The sequence below is a fragment of the Hypanus sabinus genome, chromosome 7, assembly GCF_030144855.1.
Source record: "Hypanus sabinus isolate sHypSab1 chromosome 7, sHypSab1.hap1, whole genome shotgun sequence".
Lineage (NCBI taxonomy): Eukaryota > Metazoa > Chordata > Chondrichthyes > Myliobatiformes > Dasyatidae > Hypanus > Hypanus sabinus.
Window position 1 is genome coordinate 15,792,464 of NC_082712.1, and position 23,799 is coordinate 15,816,262.

Here is a 23,799-nt window from a genome sequence, read left to right on the forward strand (position 1 = left end):
CAGGCTTCTGAACCAGAGGGGATAACTTCACTCACCCCAACACTGAACTGTACCCACAACCTGTGGACTCACTTTCAGAGACTCTTTGTCTCATGTTCTCCATATTTATTATTATTTTTGTTGTTTTTCTCTTTTTGTATTTGCACAGTTTGCATGCCGGAGAAGCATTCCCGCGCAAATCCTGTGAAGAGCAGTAAAAAGCAGGAAGTTTTTTTTAGCGGAGTTGATGACTGGAGTACTATGCAGACACAGGAATAGTGTTCCCATGCAAGTCTGGTGAAGAGCTTTAAAAAAAACTTGTCTCCAACAAACAGGGGGTGTCATCTAGCAGAGTGGTCATCATCAGAGTGGTAAGGCTTTGGCTCAACAAAGCTTCGGAGAGAACAGGTGGAGGCAAGGTAAGTGGGTAAGTTCATTCCTTATTTCTTATTTAACTCTTGGGAGAACGGGGTTATGTATACAGAGACAAAGTTCTGTTCTTGGTGTCAGATGTGGGATATTTGCAGGAGACTCCCAGCATCCCTGATGGCCACATCTGTTCAGGTGCATCGAGATGTAGCTCCTAGAGACTGTGTTAGGAAACTGGAGCTGAAGCTCGATGACCTTCGGCTTGTTAGGGAAAGTGAAGCAGTGACAGACAGGAGCTACAGGGAAGTAGTCATCCCAAGGCTACCGGAGGCAGATAGATGGGTGACGGGCAGGAGAGGGATGGGAGGACATCAGATAGTGGAGAGCACCCCCGTGGCTAGCCCCCTCAACAATAACTACTCCATTTTGAGTACTGTTTGGAGGGGGGAAATTGACCTACCTGTGAGAAGCAACAGTGGCAGTGCCTCTGGCACTGAGCTTGCCCCTGTGGCTCAGAAAGGTAGGGAACGGAAGAGGGTGGCAGCGGTAACAGAGGACTCTTTAGGGGGTACACATAGGTGATTCTGTGGATGCAAAGAGGAAACACGGATGGTCATTTGCCTCCAAGGTGCCAGGGTCTGCGATATTTCTAAACACGTCCACAGTATCCTGAAAAGGGAGGGTGAGCAGCCACAAGTCGTGGTACATCAGAATCAGAATCCTTTATTATCGCCAAGTATGAGGACACATACAGGGAATTTGATGCCGGTTTCCCTGAGCTCTCTCTGTACAGAATTAAAAGCAAACAAAAACAATAGTGCAAATAATCATAAACTATATACAATGAGGTCCACCTCATTGAACGTACAGGTGGACTTGATTTATAATAAACTAAAATTCAAGAGTTCATAAGACTGATGGCATACGGAAAGAAACTGTTCTTGTACCTATTTGTCCTGGCATACAGTGATCTAAAGCACCTACCAGAAGGAAGGAGTTGGAACAGGTGATGTCCAGGGTGTGATGGGTCTACAATAATGCTGCTTGCTCGCTTCCTGACTCTAGATGCATATAAGTCCTGGATCGAGGGCAGCTTCACACCAATAATCCTTTCTGCAGCCCTGACGGTTCTTTAGAGTCTATTCTTGTCTTGTTTGGTAGCTGATCCAAACCAGACAGTGATGGACGAGCAGAGAACAGACTGGATTATTCCTGAATAGAATTGAATCAGCAGCTCCTGAGGCAGGTTGTACTTCCTGAGTTGACGTAGGAAATACAACCTCTGTTGAACCTTTTTGATAAGAGTGTCCGCGTTGGGTGTCCACTTCAGGTCCTGGGAGATTGTGACACCCAGAAATCTGAAGGTCTCCACAGTAGACACAATACTGTTTAGTGAGTGGGGGCTCCTCCTGAAGTCCACTGTCATCTCCACAGTCTTGAGCATATTTAGCTCCAGATTGTTCTGACCACACCAGAGAGCCAGCCATTCCACCTCCCATCAATATGCAGACTACATATATATTGGTACCAGTGTCAGAGGTAGAAAAAGGGAGGAGGTCCTGAAAAAATAATATAGGGAGTCAGGAAGGAAGCTGAGAAGCAGGACCTCAAGGGTAGTAATCTTGGGATTGCTGCCTGTGCTGCATGACACTGAGAATTGGAATAGAATGAGGTGGCAGATAAATGTGTGGCTGAAGAATTGGAGCAGGGTGCAGGGATTCAGTTTTCTGGATCATTAGGACCTCTTCTGGGGCAATTGGGACCTGTATAAAAGGGACGGGTTGCATTTGAATCCAAGGGGGATCAATATTCTTGCAGGCAGGTTTACTAGAGCTGTTGGGAGTGGTTTAAACTAATATGGCAGGGGGATGGGAACCAGGATGATAGAGCGGAGGATCAGACAGCAGGTTTACAAGGAGATAATGGATGTAACATGAATTAGGAAGGACTAGCCAATGATTGGGTACAAATACAGACAGAGCAAAGTGTTGAATTGTACCACAGGAGCAAAATTCAAAAGGGTGAAGAATGCAGGACTGAAGGTGCTGTATTTAAATGCACATAGCATTTAGAATAAGGTGGATGAACTCGTGGCACAATTAGAGAATGATTGGTATGACGTTGTGGGCATCACTGAGTCGTGACTGAAAGATGATCGCCATTGGGAGCTTATCATCAAAGAATATACTTCCTATTGAAAGGATGGCATAAAGGTATAGATGGTGGTGCGGCTTTGTTGGTGAGAGATGGAATTACATCTTTAGAAAGAGGTGACAGAGGGTCAGAGAATGTTGAGTCTTTGTGGGTGGAGTTAAGAAATTGCAAAGGTAAAAAGAAATTATGGGATTCATATATTCGCTTCCAAATAGTAACCAAGATGTAGGGTTGAGATTGCAAAAGGAAGCTGGAAAATGCCTGTAATAAGGGTAATGTCACAATTGTAATGAAGGACTTCAATATGCAAGGGGATTGGGGAAAAGCAGGTTGGTGTCAGATCGCAAGAGGGGGAATTCGTTGAATGCCTATGAGATGGCTTTTTTGAGCAGATTGTGCTTGAGCCTACTCAGGGAAAGGATCTCTCAGATTGGGTGTTGTGTAATAAGCCAGAACTTATTAGGGAGCTTAATGTAAAGGAACCCTTAGGAGACAGTGATCATAATATAATTGAATTCATAATGCAATTTGAGAGGGAGAAGCATAAATCACATGTATCAGTATCGCGGTGGAATAAAGGGAATTACGGAGGCGTGAGAGAGGAGCTTTTAAAATCCAACAAAAGGCAATTAAAAAGCTATAAGAAGGAAAAAGATGAAATATGAGGGCAAACTAGCCAATAATATAAAACAAGATATTAAAGTATTTTCAGTTATACAAACGGCACCAGCACCAGACTCCGGAGCAAAGGCTTCTGAGTTCGAATCCAGGTCAGGCCACCCCAAGGCACACTTTCCATCTGAGCCGGGTTGAGCATCGAGCTAGCAACTCGGCCTCGTAAAAAAAACACAAGGGTCGAGTCAGGAACATTCATACCGTGACCCAGTTAATCCGAAGGGAGACCAATCCTGACACCACGCGGCAGACAAGAATGGCTGACTGTCTGGTCGACACGCTAAAAAAAAGTTATATAAAGAGTGAAAGGAAGGTGAGGGTTGATACCACTGGAAAATGATGCTGGTGAGATTGTAATAGGGGACAAAAGAAATGGCAGATTAACTTAGTGGATATTTTACATCGGTCTTCACCGTAGATGACACTAGCAGTGCGCCAGAGGTCTGTGAGTGTCAGGGAGCAGGAGTGAGTCCCACTGCTATTACAAAGGAAAATGAGTAAGGCAAACTGAGAGGTCTTAAGGTGGATAAGTCACCTGGGCCAGATGGTCTACATCCCAGAGTCCTGAGAGAGGTTGCTGAAGAGATTACAGATGCATTGGTCAAGACTCCCAGAAGGTTAATTTGCAGGTTGTGTCTGTGGTAAAGAATCGGGTAGATGGAGCTCATCAGCCTGGGAAGGCAGTCCATCTGAGAGAGGGAAAACTCTGATTTCAAACCTCTGCTGCTTTGCGGACATACCCACTATGGGAAAGGCTTCGGGAGTAAACCCTGAGGACAAATCCGGAGCTGGAGTCCCTAAGGCAGTCCGACGTTGCTTTCAACCTCTGGCAACTCCTGCGATGATACTGGTGCCAAGCTGTATCGGTCCTTGCCCTTTCTTTGGACAACATTGGTGGCGTGGAGAGGGAAACTTGTTGCATGGGCAACAGCTGGTCTTCCATACAACCTTGCCCAGGCTTGAGTCCTGGAGAAATCTTTGCAAGCACAGATCCATGGTCTCGTGAGACTAACGGCTGCCATGCAATGAAGGCAACTGCAGTGTTGGCAATTGTTTCGAGAGGAATGGAACATAAAAGCAAGGAGATAATGCTGAGGCTTTATAAGACACTAGCAGACCACACTTGGAGTATTGTCAACAATTTTGGGCCCCATATCTCAGAGAGGATGTATTGTCATTGGAGAGAGTCCAGAGGAGGATAATTCATGAGGATAATTTTGACAATAAGGGGTTTAACATACCTGGAGCAGTTGGCAGTTTTGGGGTTTTTTTTGGAATTTAGAAGAATGCAGGGAGAATCTCATTGAAACCTACTGAGTGTTGAAAGGACTGGAGAGTCTGGATGTGGAGAGGATGTTTCCTAGGGTGGGGGTATCCAGAACTGGAGGGCACAGCCTCAAAGTTGAGGGGTGACCTTTCAGATAAGAGGAAAGGAGGATTTTTTTTTAGCCAGAGAGCAGAGAATCTGTGAAATGCTCTGCCACAGACTGTAGTGGAGGCCAAGGTCCGTGGGTACATTTAAGGTGGAAGTTGTTAGTTTCCTGATCGGTCAGGGCATCAAAGGATATGGCAAAATGGCAGGTGTATGGGGTTGAGTGGGATCAGGGATCAGCCATGATGGAATGGTGGACCAGACTCGATGGGCTAAATGGCCTAATTCTGCTCCAGCATCTTATGGTCTTATGTACTTTTATATACACACACACACACACACACACACACACACACACACTTAGATAATACATTTATTCTGAACTTTGAACTGAGCAATCACCTGTAGCTCCATTAGTTGTCTGCATGTAACAGTGGCCAAACCCCATTACACTGCTTTAACAGGCAGGCTAAACCAGGTGAGGGCAGCCAACGGCCTCCCACTCCATTGAGTGTCTTGTCCTAGTCTGTGAAGCCAGCTCTGCTGTCTGGGCAGATGAGATCTACAGTGAAATCCAGTGGCCAGGAAGATCGTTTCGTGGAGAGGAAAGGGCACAGATGACATCATGGTTATGCATTGCACCAAGTTTGTGATGACTACTCATACCACTGGTCCCAGATTGCTGAGGCTGAGAGACTGGAACTGCCGTGGGGCAATGGCTTTTCAACTTCAGAAGCTCCCACTCAGGTTTCTAACCATCATCATCAGGTAGGACAGACATCAATCACCGTCTATCACACAGAGCCAACTCCATGGCCAAATGCCCTATGCTTTATGGTACCGAGATACAGTGAAAGGCTGTTTGCCTCTCATTCACACAGATCATTTCGTACGTCAGTACTCTGAGATTGTACAAAGCAAAACAGAATATAGAATGAAGTATTCCAGTTACAGAGAGAAGCAGAGTAGGCAGACAATAAGGTGCAAACCTCATGCAAGACAGATTGGTTGACCAAGAGTCAATCTTATCATACACGAGGTCCATTGAGGAGTCTGATAGTACCAGGGTAGAAGCTGTCCTTGAACCTGGTGGTACGTGCTTCCAGGTTTTGCATTTTCTGCCCAGTGGGGGAAGAGAAGAGAGTATGTCTGGGGTGAGTGAGGTCTTTGATTACGTATTATCAAGGCAGCAAGAACTTTACTCACCCCATCACTGGACTGTTCCCTCAACCTCACTTTCAAAGGATCTTCATCTCAAATTCTTGATATTTATTGTTTATTTGTTTATTATTATTCCCTTTTTGTATTTGCACAGTTTGTTGTAATTTGCACTCTGTCTGTCCATCCTGTTGGATGCAATCTTCCATTGATTCTATGGTGTTTCTTTGTACTTACTGTGAATGCCCACAAGAAAATGAATCTCAGGGTATTGGGTGACATACATCTACTTTGATAATAAATTTATTTTGAATTTTTTTGAACTTTGAGAAGTGCTCAAGGTCAGGTTTAACTGTTATTCAACCATATACATGAACGCAGCCAAAGGAAACAGCGTTCCTCCATTGAGAGAGTCCATGGAGTGGGGACTGGATGGATCGCGAGTTGAAGGTGGAATAGAATAAACTTCTCAGCACAGTGTCAACAGCTCAGCTTTTCTTTATTAGTGGGAGTGTTATACAGGCAGGCAGCAGCTCCGTACAGGTACACAGCAAGCTGAGGATTCCGGGAGGATGTGGCAAGCGCATTTCTACATCCGCTTGGGGGTGGAGGAGGGTCAACACATCTGAAATGGGACCTTCCTGCACTTCAGTGCTCCCAGAAAGCATAGGCTGACCATCTTCGGCTGCGAGCCTACCATGATGCAGTGGTTGTTGGCTCCGGCCTGCGGACACTGGTTGGGAAGGAGGCAACGACAGATGGACCCTGCAGAAATAGAGCGAGGAGAGGCTGGTCAAGTGCTTCTTTCTGGAGGTGCAGGAATGTCTCCCCTCCACCCCCCACCCCGTGGGACAAGCAGTATAACACCAACGAACGGGGCACTGCAAGGGACTTGAGGACCTGAGTCCTCACAGTTGAATAGGTAAGGAGCATGGGAGAAAAGATTTCATAGAGTAATACTACATTATGAGGGGTGTCGACAGGGTAAATGCAAACAGACTTTTTCCACTGAGGCTGGGTGAGACTAGAACCAGAGGTCATGCATTAACAGTGAAAGGCGAAACATTTAAGGGGAACCACTTTGAACTTTGGAGTTTGCTCCACCATCCACCATTTCCACTGACAGCTCGTTCCACACTCTCACCACCCTTAAACAGTTCACCTCTCACCCTTAACCCATGACCTCTGGTTGTCATCTCACCCACCTCAGTGGTGAAAGCCAGCTTGCATTTACCCTATCTATAATGCATAACCATGTATACACGTAGCAGATCTCTGCTCATTCTCCGACACTCCAGAGAATGAAGTCCCAACCTATAACCCTTTCCCTGTAATTGAGGTCCTGAAGTCCTGGCAAACACATTGCAAATTTCCTCTGCACTCTTATTGCTCAGCCTAGAACATGAAATCCCTATCTGGGTCCTGAACTATGGTGAATATGATTTTCAGCAGCTGGAATTCTCGTCTGCCAGTCCTGCCGTATGAGGAATCGGCCTGGTTTAGCCCTCAGCTCGGTTACAGGGCCCAGCTGACTCGGGGTGGCCTCAGGCTTCGCTGGACGGGTGGGGGACGTTCTGTGCTGCGGGATGGATCTATCCACTGGGAGCTTACCTACGCACTGTTCCCATGGACCACAACTGTCCAGGGACTCACAGGGCTGCCTCGGGCTCTGTGCCAGTAGCTGGGCTCGCTCCACCGCCCACGGCAGGTCAGATTCCTGGCACTGTCCCATCTTCACCAGCTCCAGGTGCCGCCCATCACACCTGTCCGCCAGGTAGGCACACCTGGAGGTGCCCACCAGCTCCTGGGTCGCAACGTCAAACACGCACATCTCAGGGGGGTCGGCCGGTCTGCAAGTACAAAAGCAGAATAAGACCAAGTGGCTGCACACTCACCCTCACACCCAGCCGCGTCCCCACACACACACTCACCCTTATACCCAGCCGTCCCCACACACACTCACCCTCATACCCAGCCGTCCCCACACACACACACTCACCCTCATACCCAGCCGTCCCCACACACACACACTCAACCTCACACCCAGCCATCCCCACACACTCACCCTCACACCCAGCCATGTCCACACACTCACACACTCCCTCACACCCAGCCGTCCCCACACACACTCACCCTCAACCTCACACCCAGCCATCCCCACACACTCACCCTCATACCCAGCCGTCCCCACACTCACACTCACCCTCATACCCAGCCGTCCCCACACACACACACACTCAACCTCACACCCAGCCGTCCCCACACACTCACCCTCACACCCAGCCGTGTCCACACACTCACACACTCCCTCACACCCAGCCGTCACCACACTCACACTCACCCTCACACCCAGCCGTCCCCACACACACCCTCATACCCAGCCGTGTCCCCACACACACACACTCACCCTCATACCCAGCCGTCCCCATACACACTCCCTCACTCACCCTCACACCCAGCCGTGTCCCCACACACACTCACCCTCACACCCAGCCATGTCCCCACACACACACACACACACACACACACTCACCCTCACACCTAGCCATCTCCCCACACACACACACTCACCCTCACACCTAGCCATCTCCACACACACACACTCACCCTCACACCCTAACACTCATCCCTACACACACACACTCACACACCCTCATCCTCACACTCTTCTGACAGACACACCCTCACACTCATCTCTATACACACATTGTCACACACACACATACTGACACTTCCCTCTGGGACACACACAGAGACTCATATTCACACACTCACATACAGTGACCCTCTCACATACTCACACCTCTGACACGCACATCTTCCCACCCCCCCCACACACACTCACAGACACACACGCCCTCACACACACACACGTTCACAGACACAGCCTCACACTCAGACCCTCACCTTCACACAGACACACAGCCCCACACACTCAGACCCTCAGATACCCTCACATCATCTCACACACAGTAATACACACTCACTCACACCTTCATACAGACCCACATTCACCCTCACCCCCACTCTTGCACTTACCTCCCCCCAGCCAGCCCCTGTGTTGCGGGAAGGCCGAGGGGTGAGTGGAGAAGTTCAGCCAGGATCTCTCCCAATCAGTACCCTATAGAATTATTCAGCACCCACCTTTTGTTCACATAAATGACTATTATAAATTACAATCTGATAGATTAAGTCCTTGCTAGCTTTGCACAATGTGATGGAACAAGTTTTGCCCATTGTAAAATTGCTCAAGCTGTTTAGTTGGGGAGTGGAGGTGGATAGCAATGTTGAGGTCTTGCCGGAGATGTTCGATTGGGCTGAGGTCCAGACTCTGACTGGGCCACTCAAGGAAATCTACTTCCTTCATTTGAAGCCTCTGGCAGTGTGCTTTTATCCTGCTGAAAGATGGACTTCCTCCTCAGTTTCAGCTTTCTGGCAGAGTCTCGCAGGTCTTTATCCAGGATCTCATATAGCAGCATTCATCTTCCGATCGATCCTGACCAGATTTCCTGTCCCTGCTGCTGAAAGGCATCCTTACACCATGATGCCACCTCCACCACACTTTACGGTAGGGATGGCGTTATCTGGCTGATGCACAGTATTAAATTTACACCACATGAACTGCTTAGTGTTGAGGCCAAAAAGTTCCACTTTAGTTTCATCTGACCACAAGATGTTCTTCCACTTCGTTACAATATCTTCTCACTGATGCTTTACAGACAAGGATATGTTTTTTAGAGCCAGGCCTTCTTCCTTGCCATTCCTCCATAAATACCCTCTTTGCACAAGGCCTTTGAGCCCATGGAGCATGAACTTCATGTCCAGTTACAGCCACTGACTTCAGCAGCTCACTCGGAGTGACCAGTGGCATCACAGTAGCCTCTCTTACAAGCGCCATTCATTCTTCTCTGTGAATGAGTTTGGAGGGACAGCCTGACCCAGGCAGTGTGTCTTTTCCACGATGGACTGCACTGAGCTCCAAGGGACACAAGGGACAGCACATTCGGTGCCTTTGAGATGGGCTTGTACCCTTCCCCAGATTTGTGCTTCCTTATCATCTTTTCCCTGTCTTTTCTTGAACGCTCTTCTGTCTTCATTTTGGTTTGGTCTGTTGAAAACCTACCACACTGTTGGACCTTACTGGGAGAGGAAGCATTTATGCTTATGAATTCATTGAAAACAGGTGATCCTCCAAGTTTCTACATCAACAAATTGGGTGAGTTGGTAAGGGAACTGGGTCACCCCAGCTATGGGCAAATAGCCCACGTCCTCCCAGCAGCTTCTGGAGGCAGGCTGGTGCCAAACATTGTTTCATAAGCTTTCCTTTGGACTAGACTGGTGAGGCCGAGAGGGCATGAGGATCTCCATTCCTTCTGCCCAGGCTCATGCTGCTATCCATGGTCCTTCAGGACAGACAGATGGTAAGATAATATTCAGTATCGCCCCTGAGCAACATTACTGTCGTAATTAAAAACTTTTCAGCCTCACAAGTTTGGTTTTTAAATCTTTAGTCGATAGTTGACAGGTTTCGGAATTTTTCCTTCAATTTGACATGATACACATGTTTTGTAGATAAGCTCAAAGAATCACACCTCAATACATTTTAAATTTAGAAAATGGGACAGCAAAATGTGACCATTGGTGTGGGGGCTGAATATTTTTTCAAGGCACTGTATGAGGTGAAATTTGTCCATGCCACAGAAATACATAGATGTAATACATATGTAGAGATTTCAGAATAAAACATGGAGACCCACCATACACATGACAATAGTCATCCAAACATGCAGGCAGACAGAGGGTGAGACACAGACTAAGATAGACTGACAGACAGTGAGACACAGACTCAGACAGACTGAGGGTGAGACGCAGACTGGCAGACCAAGGATGAGACACAGATTCAGACAGATAGATGAGGCCGGCCTGGCCTGTGTGTAACCTACCCACAGTCCTGCTCTGAAGACATGCAGACACATCCTGAGCCACTTTGCTTTTGCCCCAAGGAGCATCCCCTGGTGTCGACCGCTGCACAGAGAGGTGACCGGGGTTAGAGACAGAGGACAATGGGTGTCTGACCCATGTAACTCGAAACCCGCTGCGTTTGTCGAGGCTCCATTTCCCTGTACAGATGCTGAATTCTGTGTGTTGATCCAGTACGGACCCTTCCCTGGTTGGACTATCCATGTATTGTGCCACGAGACTTTCCTGGATGCGCCAAGAAAAGTCTAACCCTCCAGCACAGAGACTTCTAGTAAATATTGTTCAAATTAAAGTCTCACTACAACAACCATTTTTCTTCCACCTCCTGTATGTAAATTTCCCAATTTCCCACTGGGTATCAGAAGGTCTATAATATAATCAACATGTGCAGTCGTCACACAATCTCCCTTCGAATACACACAGATATGCATGCACACACCCACACAAAAACTCAAATACAAACACAAATAGACACACAACCACCCACACACACAAACACAGACACAAACTCATACACAGACACACGTAGCCCATTTGCACTGACACATACACAGACGTGCATAGACACAAACACGCATACACAGTCACCCACGCAGAGACAGACACACACACACACAGAGGCAGACTTAAGACCCCACACACATACAGACAGACACACACATCGTTAGACCATAAGACATTAGAGCAGAATTAGGCCATTCAGCCCATCGAGTCTGCTCCACCATTCCATCATGGCTGATCCCTGATCCCACACAACCCCATACACCTGCCCTCTCACCACATCCTTTGATGCCCTGACCAATCAGGAAACTATCAACTTCTGCTTTGAATATACCCTTGGACTTGGCCTCCACCAGAGTCTGTGGCAGAGCATTCCATAGATTCACCACTCACTGGTTAAAAAATATCCCCCTTATTTCCATTCTAAAAGGTTGTCCCTCAATTTTGAGGCTGTGTCCTCTAGCTCTGGATACCCCCACCATTGGAAACATCCTCTACACATCCACTCAATCTAGTCTTTTCAACATTTGGTAAGTTTTAATGAGATTCTCAAACAATCTTCTAAATTCCAGTGAGTACAGGCCCAAAGCTGCCAAATGCCCCTCATATGTTAACCCCTTCATTCTCTGAATCATCCTCGTGAACCTCCTCTGGACTCTCTCCAATGACAACACATCCTTTTTGAGATATGGTGCCAAAACCTTTGACAATACTGCAAGTGCGGCCTGACTAATGTCTTATATTCCATCTTTAACATCTGTTTTTCCCTTTCAGGGTTCTTTTGAAGGCCCTGACCTGGGGTTACACACTGACTAGCTCTTTGCAGGAATGGGACCCGTTCTCAGGGAGTCACAACTGACCGTAATCTGACATGTTAAGGACATGGCATAACATTTCGGCTTGCTTTTGGAGGCCTAGGTTGTCAGGGTTCTGGAGATGGGCAGATCGAAGGTCGATGTCCCAGACTATTGTGTTGTGGGAGTAGAAAGATCTTTGGCTGTGTGCCCAGAGACGTGAGATCTCTGGGCACAGAGTTCAGAAAAAGCGATGCAATGGACTTTTAACATCGAAAACCTGTCACTTTTGCTGCACGCTTGAGTGCTCGGTGGCGGGTACCAAGTTTCTTTTTGCCATGGGGGGAGGGGGGGATAGTTGCTTGCTGCACAGGAGGGAGGGGAGCTGGTGGGTCCTTTGGGGTTCTAACATTTAACTGTCATTCTTTGGGGCACTCCTCTTTCTGTGGGTGGTTACAAAGAAAAAGCATTTCACAATGTAATTTGTATACATTTCTCTGACATTAAATGTACCTTTGAAACCTTATAAAGCTTCAGTGTTATCTCCTTGTTTTTATAGTCTGTTCCCCTTGAAATAAATGCCATCATTGATTTGCCTTCATTACCACAGACTCAACCTGTGAATTCACCTTGCAACCTGTGCAATTCCTTAATTTCACCCACAAAGATTCACCATTCTCTGACCCTCTGTCAACTTTTTCTAAAGATGTGATTCCATCTCTTAACAACAGAGCCACACCACTGCCTATGCCTTCCTCCCTGTCATTTCGATATAAAATATATCCTTTGATGTTAAGCTCCCAACTATGGCTATCTTTCAGCCACGACTCAGTGATGAGTCTCTAATTGTGCCACAAGTTTACCCACCTTATCCCGATTGCTATGTGCATTTAAATACATCAACTTCAGTCCTGCATTCTTCACCCTTTGGAATTTTGCCTCTGTGATTGAACTCTTAGCTCTGTCTGCATTTGTATCCAGTCATTGGCTTGTCCTTCCTTACGTTCATGTCACACCCATCATCTACTTGTAAATTTACTGGCCCATCCTCAGCTCTATCACACTGCTTCCTATCCCCTGCCATATTAGTTTAAACCACTCCCGACAGCTCTAGTAAACCTGCCCAGGATATTGGTCTCCCTTGGACTCAATTACAACCCATCCCTTTTGTACAGGTCACACCTGCCCCAGAAGAGGTCCCAATGATCCAGAAATCTGAATCCCTGCTGTCTGCTCCAATTCTTCAGTCCTGCATTTATCTGTCACCTCATTCTATTCCTATACTCGCTGTTGTGTGGCACAGGCAACAATCCCGAGATTACTAACCTTGAGGTCCTGCTCAGCTTCCTTCCTAACTCCCTGTATTCTTTTATCAGGACCTCCTCTCATTTCTTACCTGTGTCGTTGTTACCAATATGTACCATAACTTCTAGCTGCTTACCATCCCTTTTCAGGATATTGTAGACGTGTTCAGAAACATGGACCCTGGCACCTGGGAGGCTTTCCTTTCCACGTCCGCAGAATTGCCTATCTGTCTCCTTAACCACAGAGTCCCCTATCGCTGCTGCCATCCTCTTTTGTTCCCTACCATTCTGAGCCACGGGGCCAGACTCAGTGCCAGAGGCACTGTCGCTGCCCCCGGGTAGATTGTCCCTCCCAACAGTTTTTGGAGATCATCCCTGTGCAGTCAAGGCGTTTCAATTGATTTTTGTAAAACTACACCTGTATCTGGAAGGTCCAACTGCTGGTGAGTCAGTATCCTGGCAAAAACTACACCGTGAAGGCAAAAGACCACTCCATACAGCTCCGCAAAAAAGTTATTGGAAAGCACAAGTCAGGAGATGGATACAAGAAAATTTCCAAGTACAGTTAAGTCAAACATCGACATGGAAAGAATATGTCACAGCTGTAAACTGCCTAGAGCAGGCCATCCTCAAAAACTGAGTGACCGTGCAAGAAGGGGCTAGTGAGGGAGGCCACCAAGAAACTCATGACAACTCAAGAGCGTCCCAGATGCCTTCTGGCAAACTGTCGGCAAGTGGAAGACCCTGAAGTCAGCTGGAAGAAGGTTCTATGGTCTGATGAAACCAAGATTGAGTTTTTTGGCCATCAGATTAAATGCTATGTTTGGTGTAAACCAAACATCGCACATCATCAAAAACACACCATCCCTACTGTGAAGCACGGTGGCGGCTGCCTCGTGCTGTGGGGATGTTTCAGTGCAGCAGGCCCTGGAAGGCTTGTGAAGGTAGAGGGTAAAATGAATGTAGCAGAATGAATGGAGGAAAACCTGATGCAGTCTAAAAGAGAACTGTGACTTGGAAGAAGATTTGTTTTCTAGCAAGACAATGACCCCAGGCACAAAGCCAAACTACACAGGAATGGCTTAAAAACAAAATAGTTAATGTCCTGGAGTGGCCAAGTCAGAATCCAGATCTAATCCAATTGAGAATTTGTGGCTGGACATGAAAAAGCTGTTCACTCACAATCACCATGCAATCTGACAGAGCTTGAGTAGTGACAAATTGCTGTGTCCAGATGTGCAAAGCTGGATGAGACCCGTCCACACAGACTCAAGGCTATAATTTGCTACCAAAGGTGCATCTACTAAATACTGACTTGGAGGGGGTGAGTAATTATGCAATCAATCATTTTTTTCTTTAATGATTGTAATAAATTTAAATCACTTTGCAGAGATCTGTTGTCACTTTGACACAAAAGAAAAATCAGTGTGAAAAAAAACAAATTAAATCCATTGTGATTCAATGTGGTAAAACAATAACACATGAAAACTTCCAAGGAGGGTGAAGGGTGAATAATTTGTATAGGCACTGCGCACACACACACACACGCACACAGATTCACATTCACACATAAACACACACACCTGCATATACAGACACACACAAACTCACATTCACACACACACACACACACACACAAACTCACATTCACACATTAACACACACATACACAGACGCACACAAACTCACATTCACACACACACACGCATACAAACACAGAGCTGGGAGTAAAAACAAAACAACATTTCTTCAGCAAGTTAGGATCTACAAAGAATATGAAGATATCAACAATTAATTTTTTCTTCCTTTCCCTCCACGCCCATTCCCTCTCCCTACCTCTCGCCCTCTCTCATTCTCCCTCCACCTTCCCCACTGTCAGAGTGCAGTGCCTGATCACGCTGGGGGTGTGGTTACCCCCCCGGGGGAGGCACGAAACTCACCGATCCGACAGCTGACTTGGTCAGGAGGCTCTGGTTCCCAGGTGAGGCTGGCCGTACAGGTGTAGCGGGCGTGTCCTGTGGTAACCATACCGTGAGGACACCTCACCTCCACCTTCTCGCCCACTTTGTACTCTGTTTGGAAAGGCTGTAGCATAGCTGTGTCAGATGTCACTGGCTGGCTGCACACCTCCCCTGCAACACAACACACAGGCGTCTGACACCCTCGGGGCTCTTGGTGGGGGGAAGGGAGGGAGGACGTGAGGTGTGGCGGAGAAAAGGCTGATGGTGCGGGGAGCAAGAGTTTGGGGACGGCTCCTCAGGCCACTGTGAGTCAGACATTAAGGACATCTTCAAAAGAAGAAGGCATCATCATTAAGGATCCCCATCACCGAGGACATGCCCTCTTCTCATTGCTACCATTAAAGAGGAGATACAGGAGCTTGAAGACACACACTCAGTCTCTTAGGAACATCTTGTTTCCCATCACCATCAGATTTCTGAATGGATTATGAATCTATGAATACTACCTCAGCATTATTGCTCGCTTTCTGCACTCCTTGTATTTTTAACATATATTTCTTACTGAAACTTAAAGTATAGTCTTTTTATTACACTGTGCTGAATCAGAAACAGATTTATTATCACTGACGAATGTCATGGAACTTGTGTTGTGGCAGCAGTATAATGCAATACATAAAATTATGATAAATCGTAATGTATTTAAGTGGATTCCAGTTGTTGGGCCATTGGTAAACTGGGACACCTGTTGATTTGGGGCAACACTTAAAGAACAAAAACAAATGAAGAAAATAGCTGGGACGCCATTTGTCTATTTGGGACGTGATGCCACTGAACTGGGACAGGACATTGTTGCCAGTTTCTAACTATTGTCAGACATTTCATCACTGATAATTGGTGAGAATAAACTGGAAGACAATTCACAACTGTTTTGCTCACTGCCGTTTCAAAACGTTCAGGCTTCGAGATGACAGAAACGGCATATATATATATATGTACACACGCATATACATTCCTCAGATGAGGAATCGCTGTGGACTCCAGGATACAAAGGTGGTCCGAAGTTTCTCCACCCTTCCCCGGTCTGACCCAAGTGCAATCTCCTGGTGGAATGCACCAATCACCTCACACTCTGACCAGGCAGTTTCAGATCATTCCAGTTTGTGCTGCAATGGCCTTAACCAACACCTGGGTTACAGCTGAGGGTCATGCTTGCTTTACCAACATTATTCCATGTAGGGCATGTGAGCTTCACAGACTGAGCGAGCATTTAATTGCTGCTCCCTAGTTGCCCCTTGTGAAGGTGGTGGTGAACTGCATTTTTGAACCTAGAAACAGTACTGTTAGGGAGAGGTCCATAGTTTGGACAAAGTGCCAGTGATGGAACGGAGAAATTTCCAAGTCAGGACAGTGTCTGGATTGGACAGATCTTCCAAGAGTTGGTGTTTCCTGTGCTTTTGCTGCCCTTGTCCCCCCAGCTGCTAGGGGTGGTGGGTCGGGAAGGTGCTGGTGGAGACGGTGGGTCGGGAAGGTGCTGGTGGAGACGGCGGGTCGGGAAGGTGCTGGTGGAGACGGCGGGTCGGGAAGGTGCTGGTGGAGACGGCGGGTCGGGAAGGTGCTGGTGGAGACGGCGGGTCGGGAAGGTGCTGGTGGAGACGGCGGGTCGGGAAGGTGCTGGTGGAGACGGCGGGTCGGGAAGGTGCTGGTGGAGACGGCGGGTCGGGAAGGTGCTGGTGGAGACGGCGGGTCGGGAAGGTGCTGGTGGAGACGGCGGGTCGGGAAGGTGCTGGTGGAGACGGCGGGTCGGGAAGGTGCTGGTGGGTCGGGAAGGTGCTGGTGGGTCGGGAAGGTGCTGGTAGGTCGGGAAGGTGCTGGTGGAGACGGCGGGTCGGGAAGGTGCTGGTGGAGACGGCGGGTCGGGAAGGTGCTGGTGGGTCGGGAAGGTGCTGGTGGGTCGGGAAGGTGCTGGTGGAGACGGCGGGTCGGGAAGGTGCTGGTGGGTCGGGAAGGTGCTGGTGGGTCGGGAAGGTGCTGGTGGAGACGGCGGGTCGGGAAGGTGCTGGTGGAGACGGCGGGTCGGGAAGGTGCTGGTGGAGACGGCGGGTCGGGAAGGTGCTGGTGGAGACGGCGGGTCGGGAAGGTGCTGGTGGAGACGGCGGGTCGGGAAGGTGCTGGTGGGTCGGGAAGGTGCTGGTGGAGACGGCGGGTCGGGAAGGTGCTGGTGGAGACGGCGGGTCGGGAAGGTGCTGGTGGGTCGGGAAGGTGCTGGTGGAGACGGCGGGTCGGGAAGGTGCTGGTGGAGACGGCGGGTCGGGAAGGTGCTGGTGGAGACGGCGGGTCGGGAAGGTGCTGGTGGAGACGGCGGGTCGGGAAGGTGCTGGTGGAGACGGCGGGTCGGGAAGGTGCTGGTGGAGACGGCGGGTCGGGAAGGTGCTGGTGGAGACGGCGGGTCGAGAAGGTGCTGGTGGAGACGGCGGGTCGGGAAGGTGCTGGTGGAGACGGCGGGTCGGGAAGGTGCTGGTGGAGACGGCGGGTCGGGAAGATGCTGGTGGAGACGGCGGGTCGGGAAGGTGCTGGTGGAGGTGGTGGGTCGGGAAGGTGCTGGTGGGTCGGGAAGGTGCTGGTGGAGGTGGTGGGTCGGGAAGGTGCTGGTGGGTCGGGAAGGTGCTGGTGGGTCGGGAAGGTGCTGGTGGAGGTGGTGGGTCGGGAAGGTGCTGGTGGGTCGGGAAGGTGCTGGTGGAGGTGGTGGGTCGGGAAGGTGCTGGTGGGTCGGGAAGGTGCTGGTGGGTCGGGAAGGTGCTGGTGGAGACGGCGGGTCGGGAAGGTGCTGGTGGAGACGGCGGGTCGGGAAGGTGCTGGTGGAGACGGCGGGTCGGGAAGGTGCTGGTGGAGACGGCGGGTCGGGAAGGTGCTGGTGGAGACGGCGGGTCGGGAAGGTGCTGGTGGGTCGGGAAGGTGCTGGTGGAGACGGCGGGTCGGGAAGGTGCTGGTGGAGACGGCGGGTCGGGAAGGTGCTGGTGGGTCGGGAAGGTGCTGGTGGGTCGGGAAGGTGCTGGTGGGTTGGCGAGGTGCTGGTGGGTCGGGAAGGTGCTGGTGGAGACGGCGGGTCGGGAAGGTGCTGGTGGGTCGGGAAGGTGCTGGTGGAGACGGTGGGTCGGGAAGGTGCTGGTGGGTCGGGAAGGTGCTGGTGGGTCGGGAAGGTGCTGGTGGGTCGGCGAGGTGCTGGTGGGTCGGGAAGGTGCTGGTGGAGACGGCGGGTCGGGAAGGTGCTGGTGGAGACGGCGGGTCGGGAAGGTGCTGGTGTTGGTGGCGGGTCGGGAAGGTGCTGGTGGGTCGGGAAGGTGCTGGTGGGTCGGGAAGGTGCTGGTGGGTCGGCGAGGTGCTGGTGGGTCGGGGAGGTGCTGGTGGGTCGGGAAGGTGCTGGTGGGTCGGGAAGGTGCTGGTGGGTTGGGAAGGTGCTGGTGGAGACGGCGGGTCGGGAAGGTGCTGGTGGAGACGGCGGGTCGGGAAGGTGCTGGTGGAGACGGCGGGTCGGGAAGGTGCTGGTGGAGACGGCGGGTCGGGAAGGTGCTGGTGGGTCGGGAAGGTGCTGGTGGAGACGGCGGGTCGGGAAGGTGCTGGTGGGTCGGGAAGGTGCTGGTGGAGACGGCGGGTCGGGAAGGTGCTGGTGGAGGTGGCGGGTCGGGAAGGTGCTGGTGTTGGTGGCGGGTCGGGAAGGTGCTGGTGGAGACGGTGGGTCGGGAAGGTGCTGGTGGAGGCGGTGGGTCGGGAAGGTGCTGGTGGAGGTGGTGGGTCGGGAAGGTGCTGGTGGAGGTGGTGGGTCGGGAAGGTGCTGGTGGAGGTGGTGGGTCGGGAAGGTGTTGGTGGAGGTAGTGGGTCGGGAAGGTGCTGGTGGAGATGTTGGGTTGGGAAGGTGCTGGTGGAGGTGGTGGGTCGGGAAGGTGCTGGTGGAGGTGGTGGGTCGGGAAGGTGTTGGTGGAGGTGGTGGGTCGGGAAGGTGCTGGTGGAGATGGTGGGTCAGGAAGGTGTTGGTGGTGGATTGGGAAGGTGCTGGTGGAGGTGGTGGGTCGGGAAGGTGTTAGTGGTGGTTTGGGAAGGTGATGGTGGAGCTGGTGGGTTGGGAAGGTGTTAGTGGTGGTTTGGGAAGGTGATGGTGGAGCTGGTGGGTTGGGAAGGTGCTGATGGAGGTGGAGGGTTGGGTGGTGCTGATGGAGATGGTGGGTCGGGAAGGTGCTGATGGAGATGGTGGGTCGGGAAGGTGCTGATGGAGATGGTGGGTTGTGAAGGTGCTGGTGGTGGTGGTAGGTTGGGAAGGTGCGGGTGGAGATGGTGGGTCGGGAAGGTGCTGATGGTGGTGGTGGGTTGGGAAGGTGCTGGTGGTGGTGGTGGGTTGGGAAGTGTCACAACCATGGTTACGGCAGTGCAGCAGATTCGTCAATTGCGCTCGTGGATAGACAGGTGTCAGCTAATTACTGTTTCATTGTGCTCCATTGTAGTACTTGTCGAGACTTGAACCCAGGACATAGCTTTGATTTGCTGTCCCCATTGCCTGAGATATTTGACTGTTGGGTCAACTTACTCTGAAGATGACTGGTATTTGTTTTTAGTTCTTTTCATTGTGGTGTAGGCTTCATTTTCCATTTGAGAGTTTTAGTTAATGGCCCCGATTGGCCTCGTGTTTATTGTTTTCTTTTCCTTTTAACACTGTTCACGTTAAAGTCTGTGCACTATCGACCTGCTTCAGTGTCTCTCACTTCGCTCCTGGGCCATATCTGCATCGTTTGTGACAGGGTGGGGGAGTTGATGGGGAGGTCTGGGTGGGGGAGTTGATGGGGAGGTCTGGGTGGGGGAGGTGATGGGGAGGTCTGGGTGGGGGAGGTGATGGGGAGGTCTGGGTGGGGGAGTTGATGGGGAGGTCTGGGTGGTGGAGGTGATGGGGAGGTCTGGGTGGGGGAGGTGATGGGGAGGTCTGGGTGGTGGAGGTGATGGGGAGGTCTGGGTGGGGGAGTTGATGGGGAGGTCTGGGTGGGGGAGTTGATGGGGAGGTCTGGGTGGTGGAGGTGATGGGGAGGTCTGGGTGGGGGAGGTGATGGGGAGGTCTGGCTGGTGGAGTTGATGGGGAGGTCTGGGTGATGGGGAGGTCTGGGTGGTGGAGGTGATGGGGAGGTCTGGGTGGTGGAGTTGATGGGGAGGTCTGGGTGGTGGAGGTGATGGGGAGGTCTGGGTGGGGGAGGTGATGGGGAGGTCTGGGTGGTGAAGGTGATGGGGAGGTCTGGGTGGGGGAGGTGATGGGGAGGTCTGGCTGGTGGAGTTGATGGGGAGGTCTGGGTGATGGGGAGGTCTGGGTGGTGGAGGTGATGGGGAGGTCTGGGTGGTGGAGTTGATGGGGAGGTCTGGGTGGGGGAGGTGATGGGGAGGTCTGGGTGGTGGAGGTGATGGGGAGGTCTGGGTGGTGGAGGTGATGGGGAGGTCTGGGTGGTGGAGGTGATGGGGAAGTCTGGGTGGTGGAGGTGATGGGGAGGTCTGGGTGGTGGAGTTGATGGGGAGGTCTGGGTGGTGGAGTTGATGGGGAGGTCTGGGTGGGGGAGGTGATGGGGAGGTCTGGGTGGTGGGGGTGATGGGGAGGTCTGGGTGGGGGAGGTGATGGGGAGGTCTGGGTGGTGGAGGTGATGGGGAGGTCTGGGTGGGGGAGTTGATGGGGAGGTCTGGGTGGGGGAGTTGATGGGGAGGTCTGGGTGGTGGAGGTGATGGGGAGGTCTGGGTGGGGGAGGTGATGGGGAGGTCTGGGTGGTGGTGATGGGGAGGTCTGGGTGGGGGAGTTGATGGGGAGGTCTGGGTGGGGGAGTTGATGGGGAGGTCTGGGTGGTGGAGGTGATGGGGAGGTCTGGGTGGGGGAGGTGATGGGGAGGTCTGGCTGGTGGAGTTGATGGGGAGGTCTGGGTGATGGGGAGGTCTGGGTGGTGGAGGTGATGGGGAGGTCTGGGTGGTGGAGTTGATGGGGAGGTCTGGGTGGTGGAGGTGATGGGGAGGTCTGGGTGGGGGAGGTGATGGGGAGGTCTGGGTGGTGAAGGTGATGGGGAGGTCTGGGTGGGGGAGGTGATGGGGAGGTCTGGCTGGTGGAGTTGATGGGGAGGTCTGGGTGATGGGGAGGTCTGGGTGGTGGAGGTGATGGGGAGGTCTGGGTGGTGGAGTTGATGGGGAGGTCTGGGTGGGGGAGGTCTGGGTGGTGGAGGTGATGGGGAGGTCTGGGTGGTGGAGGTGATGGGGAGGTCTGGGTGGTGGAGGTGATGGGGAAGTCTGGGTGGTGGAGGTGATGGGGAGGTCTGGGTGGTGGAGTTGATGGGGAGGTCTGGGTGGTGGAGTTGATGGGGAGGTCTGGGTGGGGGAGGTGATGGGGAGGTCTGGGTGGTGGGGGTGATGGGGAGGTCTGGGTGGGGGAGGTGATGGGGAGGTCTGGGTGGTGGAGGTGATGGGGAGGTCTGAGTGGGGGAGTTGATGGGGAGGTCTGGGTGGGGGAGTTGATGGGGAGGTCTGGGTGGTGGAGGTGATGGGGAGGTCTGGGTGGGGGAGGTGATGGGGAGGTCTGGGTGGTGGGGGTGATGGGGAGGTCTGGGTGGGGGAGGTGATGGGGAGGTCTGGGTGGTGGAGGTGATGGGGAGGTCTGGGTGGGGGAGGTGATGGGGAGGTCTGGGTGGTGGAGGTGATGGGGAGGTCTGTGTGGTGGGGGTGATGGGGAGGTCTGGGTGGTGGAGGTGATGGGGAGGTGATGGGTGGTTGAGGTGATGGGGAGGTCTGGGTGGGGGAGGTGATGGGGAGGTCTGGGTGGTGGGGGTGATGGGGAGGTCTGGGTGGTGGGGGTGATGGGGAGGTCTGGGTGGTGGAGGTGATGGGGTGGTCTGGGTGTTGGAGGTGATGGGGAGGTTGGGTGGTGGAGGAGATGGGTGGGGGAGTTGATGGGAGGTCTGGGTGGTGGAGGTGATGGGGAGGTCTGGGTGGTGGAGGTTATGGGGAGGTCTGGGTGGGGGAGTTGATGGGGAGGTCTGGGTCGTGGAGTTGATGGGGAGGTCTGGGTGGTGGAGTTGATGGGGAGGTCTGGGTGGGGGAGTTGATGGTGAGGTCTGGGTGGTGGAGGTGATGGGGAGGTCTGGGTGTTGGAGGTGATGGGGAGGTCTGGGTGGTGGAGTTGATGGGGAGGTCTGGGTGGTGGAGTTGATGGGGAGTTCTGGGTGGGGGAGGTGATGGGGAGTTCTGGGTGGGGGAGGTGATGGGGAGGTCTGGGTGGTGGGGGTGATGGGGAGGTCTGGGTGGTGGGGGTGATGGGGAGGTCTGGGTGGGGGAGGTGATGGGGAGGTCTAGCTGGTGGAGTTGATGGGGAGGTCTGGGTGGTGGAGGTGATGGGGAGGTCTGGGTGGTGGAGGTATGGGGAGGTCTGGGTGATGGTGAAGTGGAGGTCTGGGTGGTGGGGGTGATGGGGAGGTCTGGGTGGGGGAGGTGATGGGGAGGTCTAGCTGGTGGAGTTGATGGGGAGGTCTGGGTGGTGGAGGTGATGGGGAGGTCTGGGTGGTGGAGGTGATGGGGAGGTCTGGGTGATGGTGAAGTGGAGGTCTGGGTGGTGGATGTGATGGGGAGGTCTGGGTGGGGGAGGTGATGGGGAGGTCTGGGTGGGGGAGGTGATGGGGAGGTCTGGGTGGGGGAGGTGATGGGGAGGTCTGGGTGGTGGAGTTGATGGGGAGGTCTGGGTGGTGGTGAAGTGGAGGTCTGGGTGGGGGAGGTGATTGGGAGGTCTGGGTGGGGGAGGTGATGGGGAGGTCTAGGTGGTGGATGTGATGGGGAGGTCTGGGTGGTTGAGGTGATGGGGAGGTCTGGGTGGTGGGGGTGATGGGGAGGTCTGGGTGGTGGGGGTGATGGGGAGGTCTGGGTGGTGGAGGTGATGGGGAGGTCTGGGTGGTGGTGAAGTGGAAGTCTGGATGGTGGAGGTGATGGGTGGGGGAGGTGATGGGGAGGTCTGCGTGGTGGAGGTGATGGGGAGGTCTGGGTGGTGGAGGTGATGGGGAGGTCTGGGTGGGGGAGGTGATGGGGAGGTCTGGGTGGGGGAGGTGATGGGGAGGTCTGGGTGGTGGAGTTGATGGGGAGGTCTGGGTGGTGGAGGTGTTGGGGACGTATGGGTTGTGGAGGTGATGCGGAGGTCTGGGTGGTGGAGGTGATGGGGAGGTCTGGGTGGTGGAGTTGATGGGGAGGTCTGGGTGGTGGTGAAGTGGAGGTCGGGGTGGGGGAGGTGATGGGGAGGTCTGGGTGGGGGGGGTGATCGGGAGGTCTGGGTGGGGGAGGTGATGGGGAGGTCTCTGTGGTGGCGGTGGTGGATCGTTGGGATGCCTACAAGGGGTCTCCATGCTTCCGGTGCCAACAGAGCAGGACTGCAAGTTACTAACCCAACGTACTGGAAGCCGGTGAATCTGGAGGAAGACCACACACTGACAGAGAAAAGGTGCAAACTCTTAACAGGCAGTAGACTGAATTGAGCAACAATTGATCTGGGAATAATAGTGCATAATTCC

General features: G+C 52.2%; 1 protein-coding gene and 1 long non-coding RNA gene across 4 annotated transcripts in view; one reads left to right on the top strand and one right to left on the bottom strand.

Annotated features, from left to right (window-relative positions):
- Positions 1 to 364: 364 nt before the first annotated feature.
- On the top strand, positions 365 to 23,669 carry LOC132396587 (uncharacterized). Its single transcript, XR_009513030.1, has 3 exons — positions 365 to 398; positions 19,741 to 19,837; positions 23,652 to 23,669. It is a non-coding gene; the product is annotated as an uncharacterized LOC132396587 (long non-coding RNA).
- c6 (complement component 6) overlaps positions 6,190 to 23,799 on the bottom strand; it is a 119,823-nt gene continuing 102,213 nt past the window's right edge. For all 3 annotated transcript variants that reach the window (XM_059974261.1, XM_059974262.1, XM_059974263.1), the window contains exons 15-18: positions 15,227 to 15,418; positions 10,651 to 10,732; positions 7,319 to 7,557; positions 6,190 to 6,472 (exon numbers count right to left, since the gene is read on the bottom strand). In XM_059974261.1, coding sequence (XP_059830244.1) covers positions 6,324 to 6,472; positions 7,319 to 7,557; positions 10,651 to 10,732; positions 15,227 to 15,418 — 662 coding nt within the window. In that variant the 3' untranslated portion in view covers positions 6,190 to 6,323. The remainder of the gene's footprint in view (positions 6,473 to 7,318; positions 7,558 to 10,650; positions 10,733 to 15,226; positions 15,419 to 23,799) is intronic.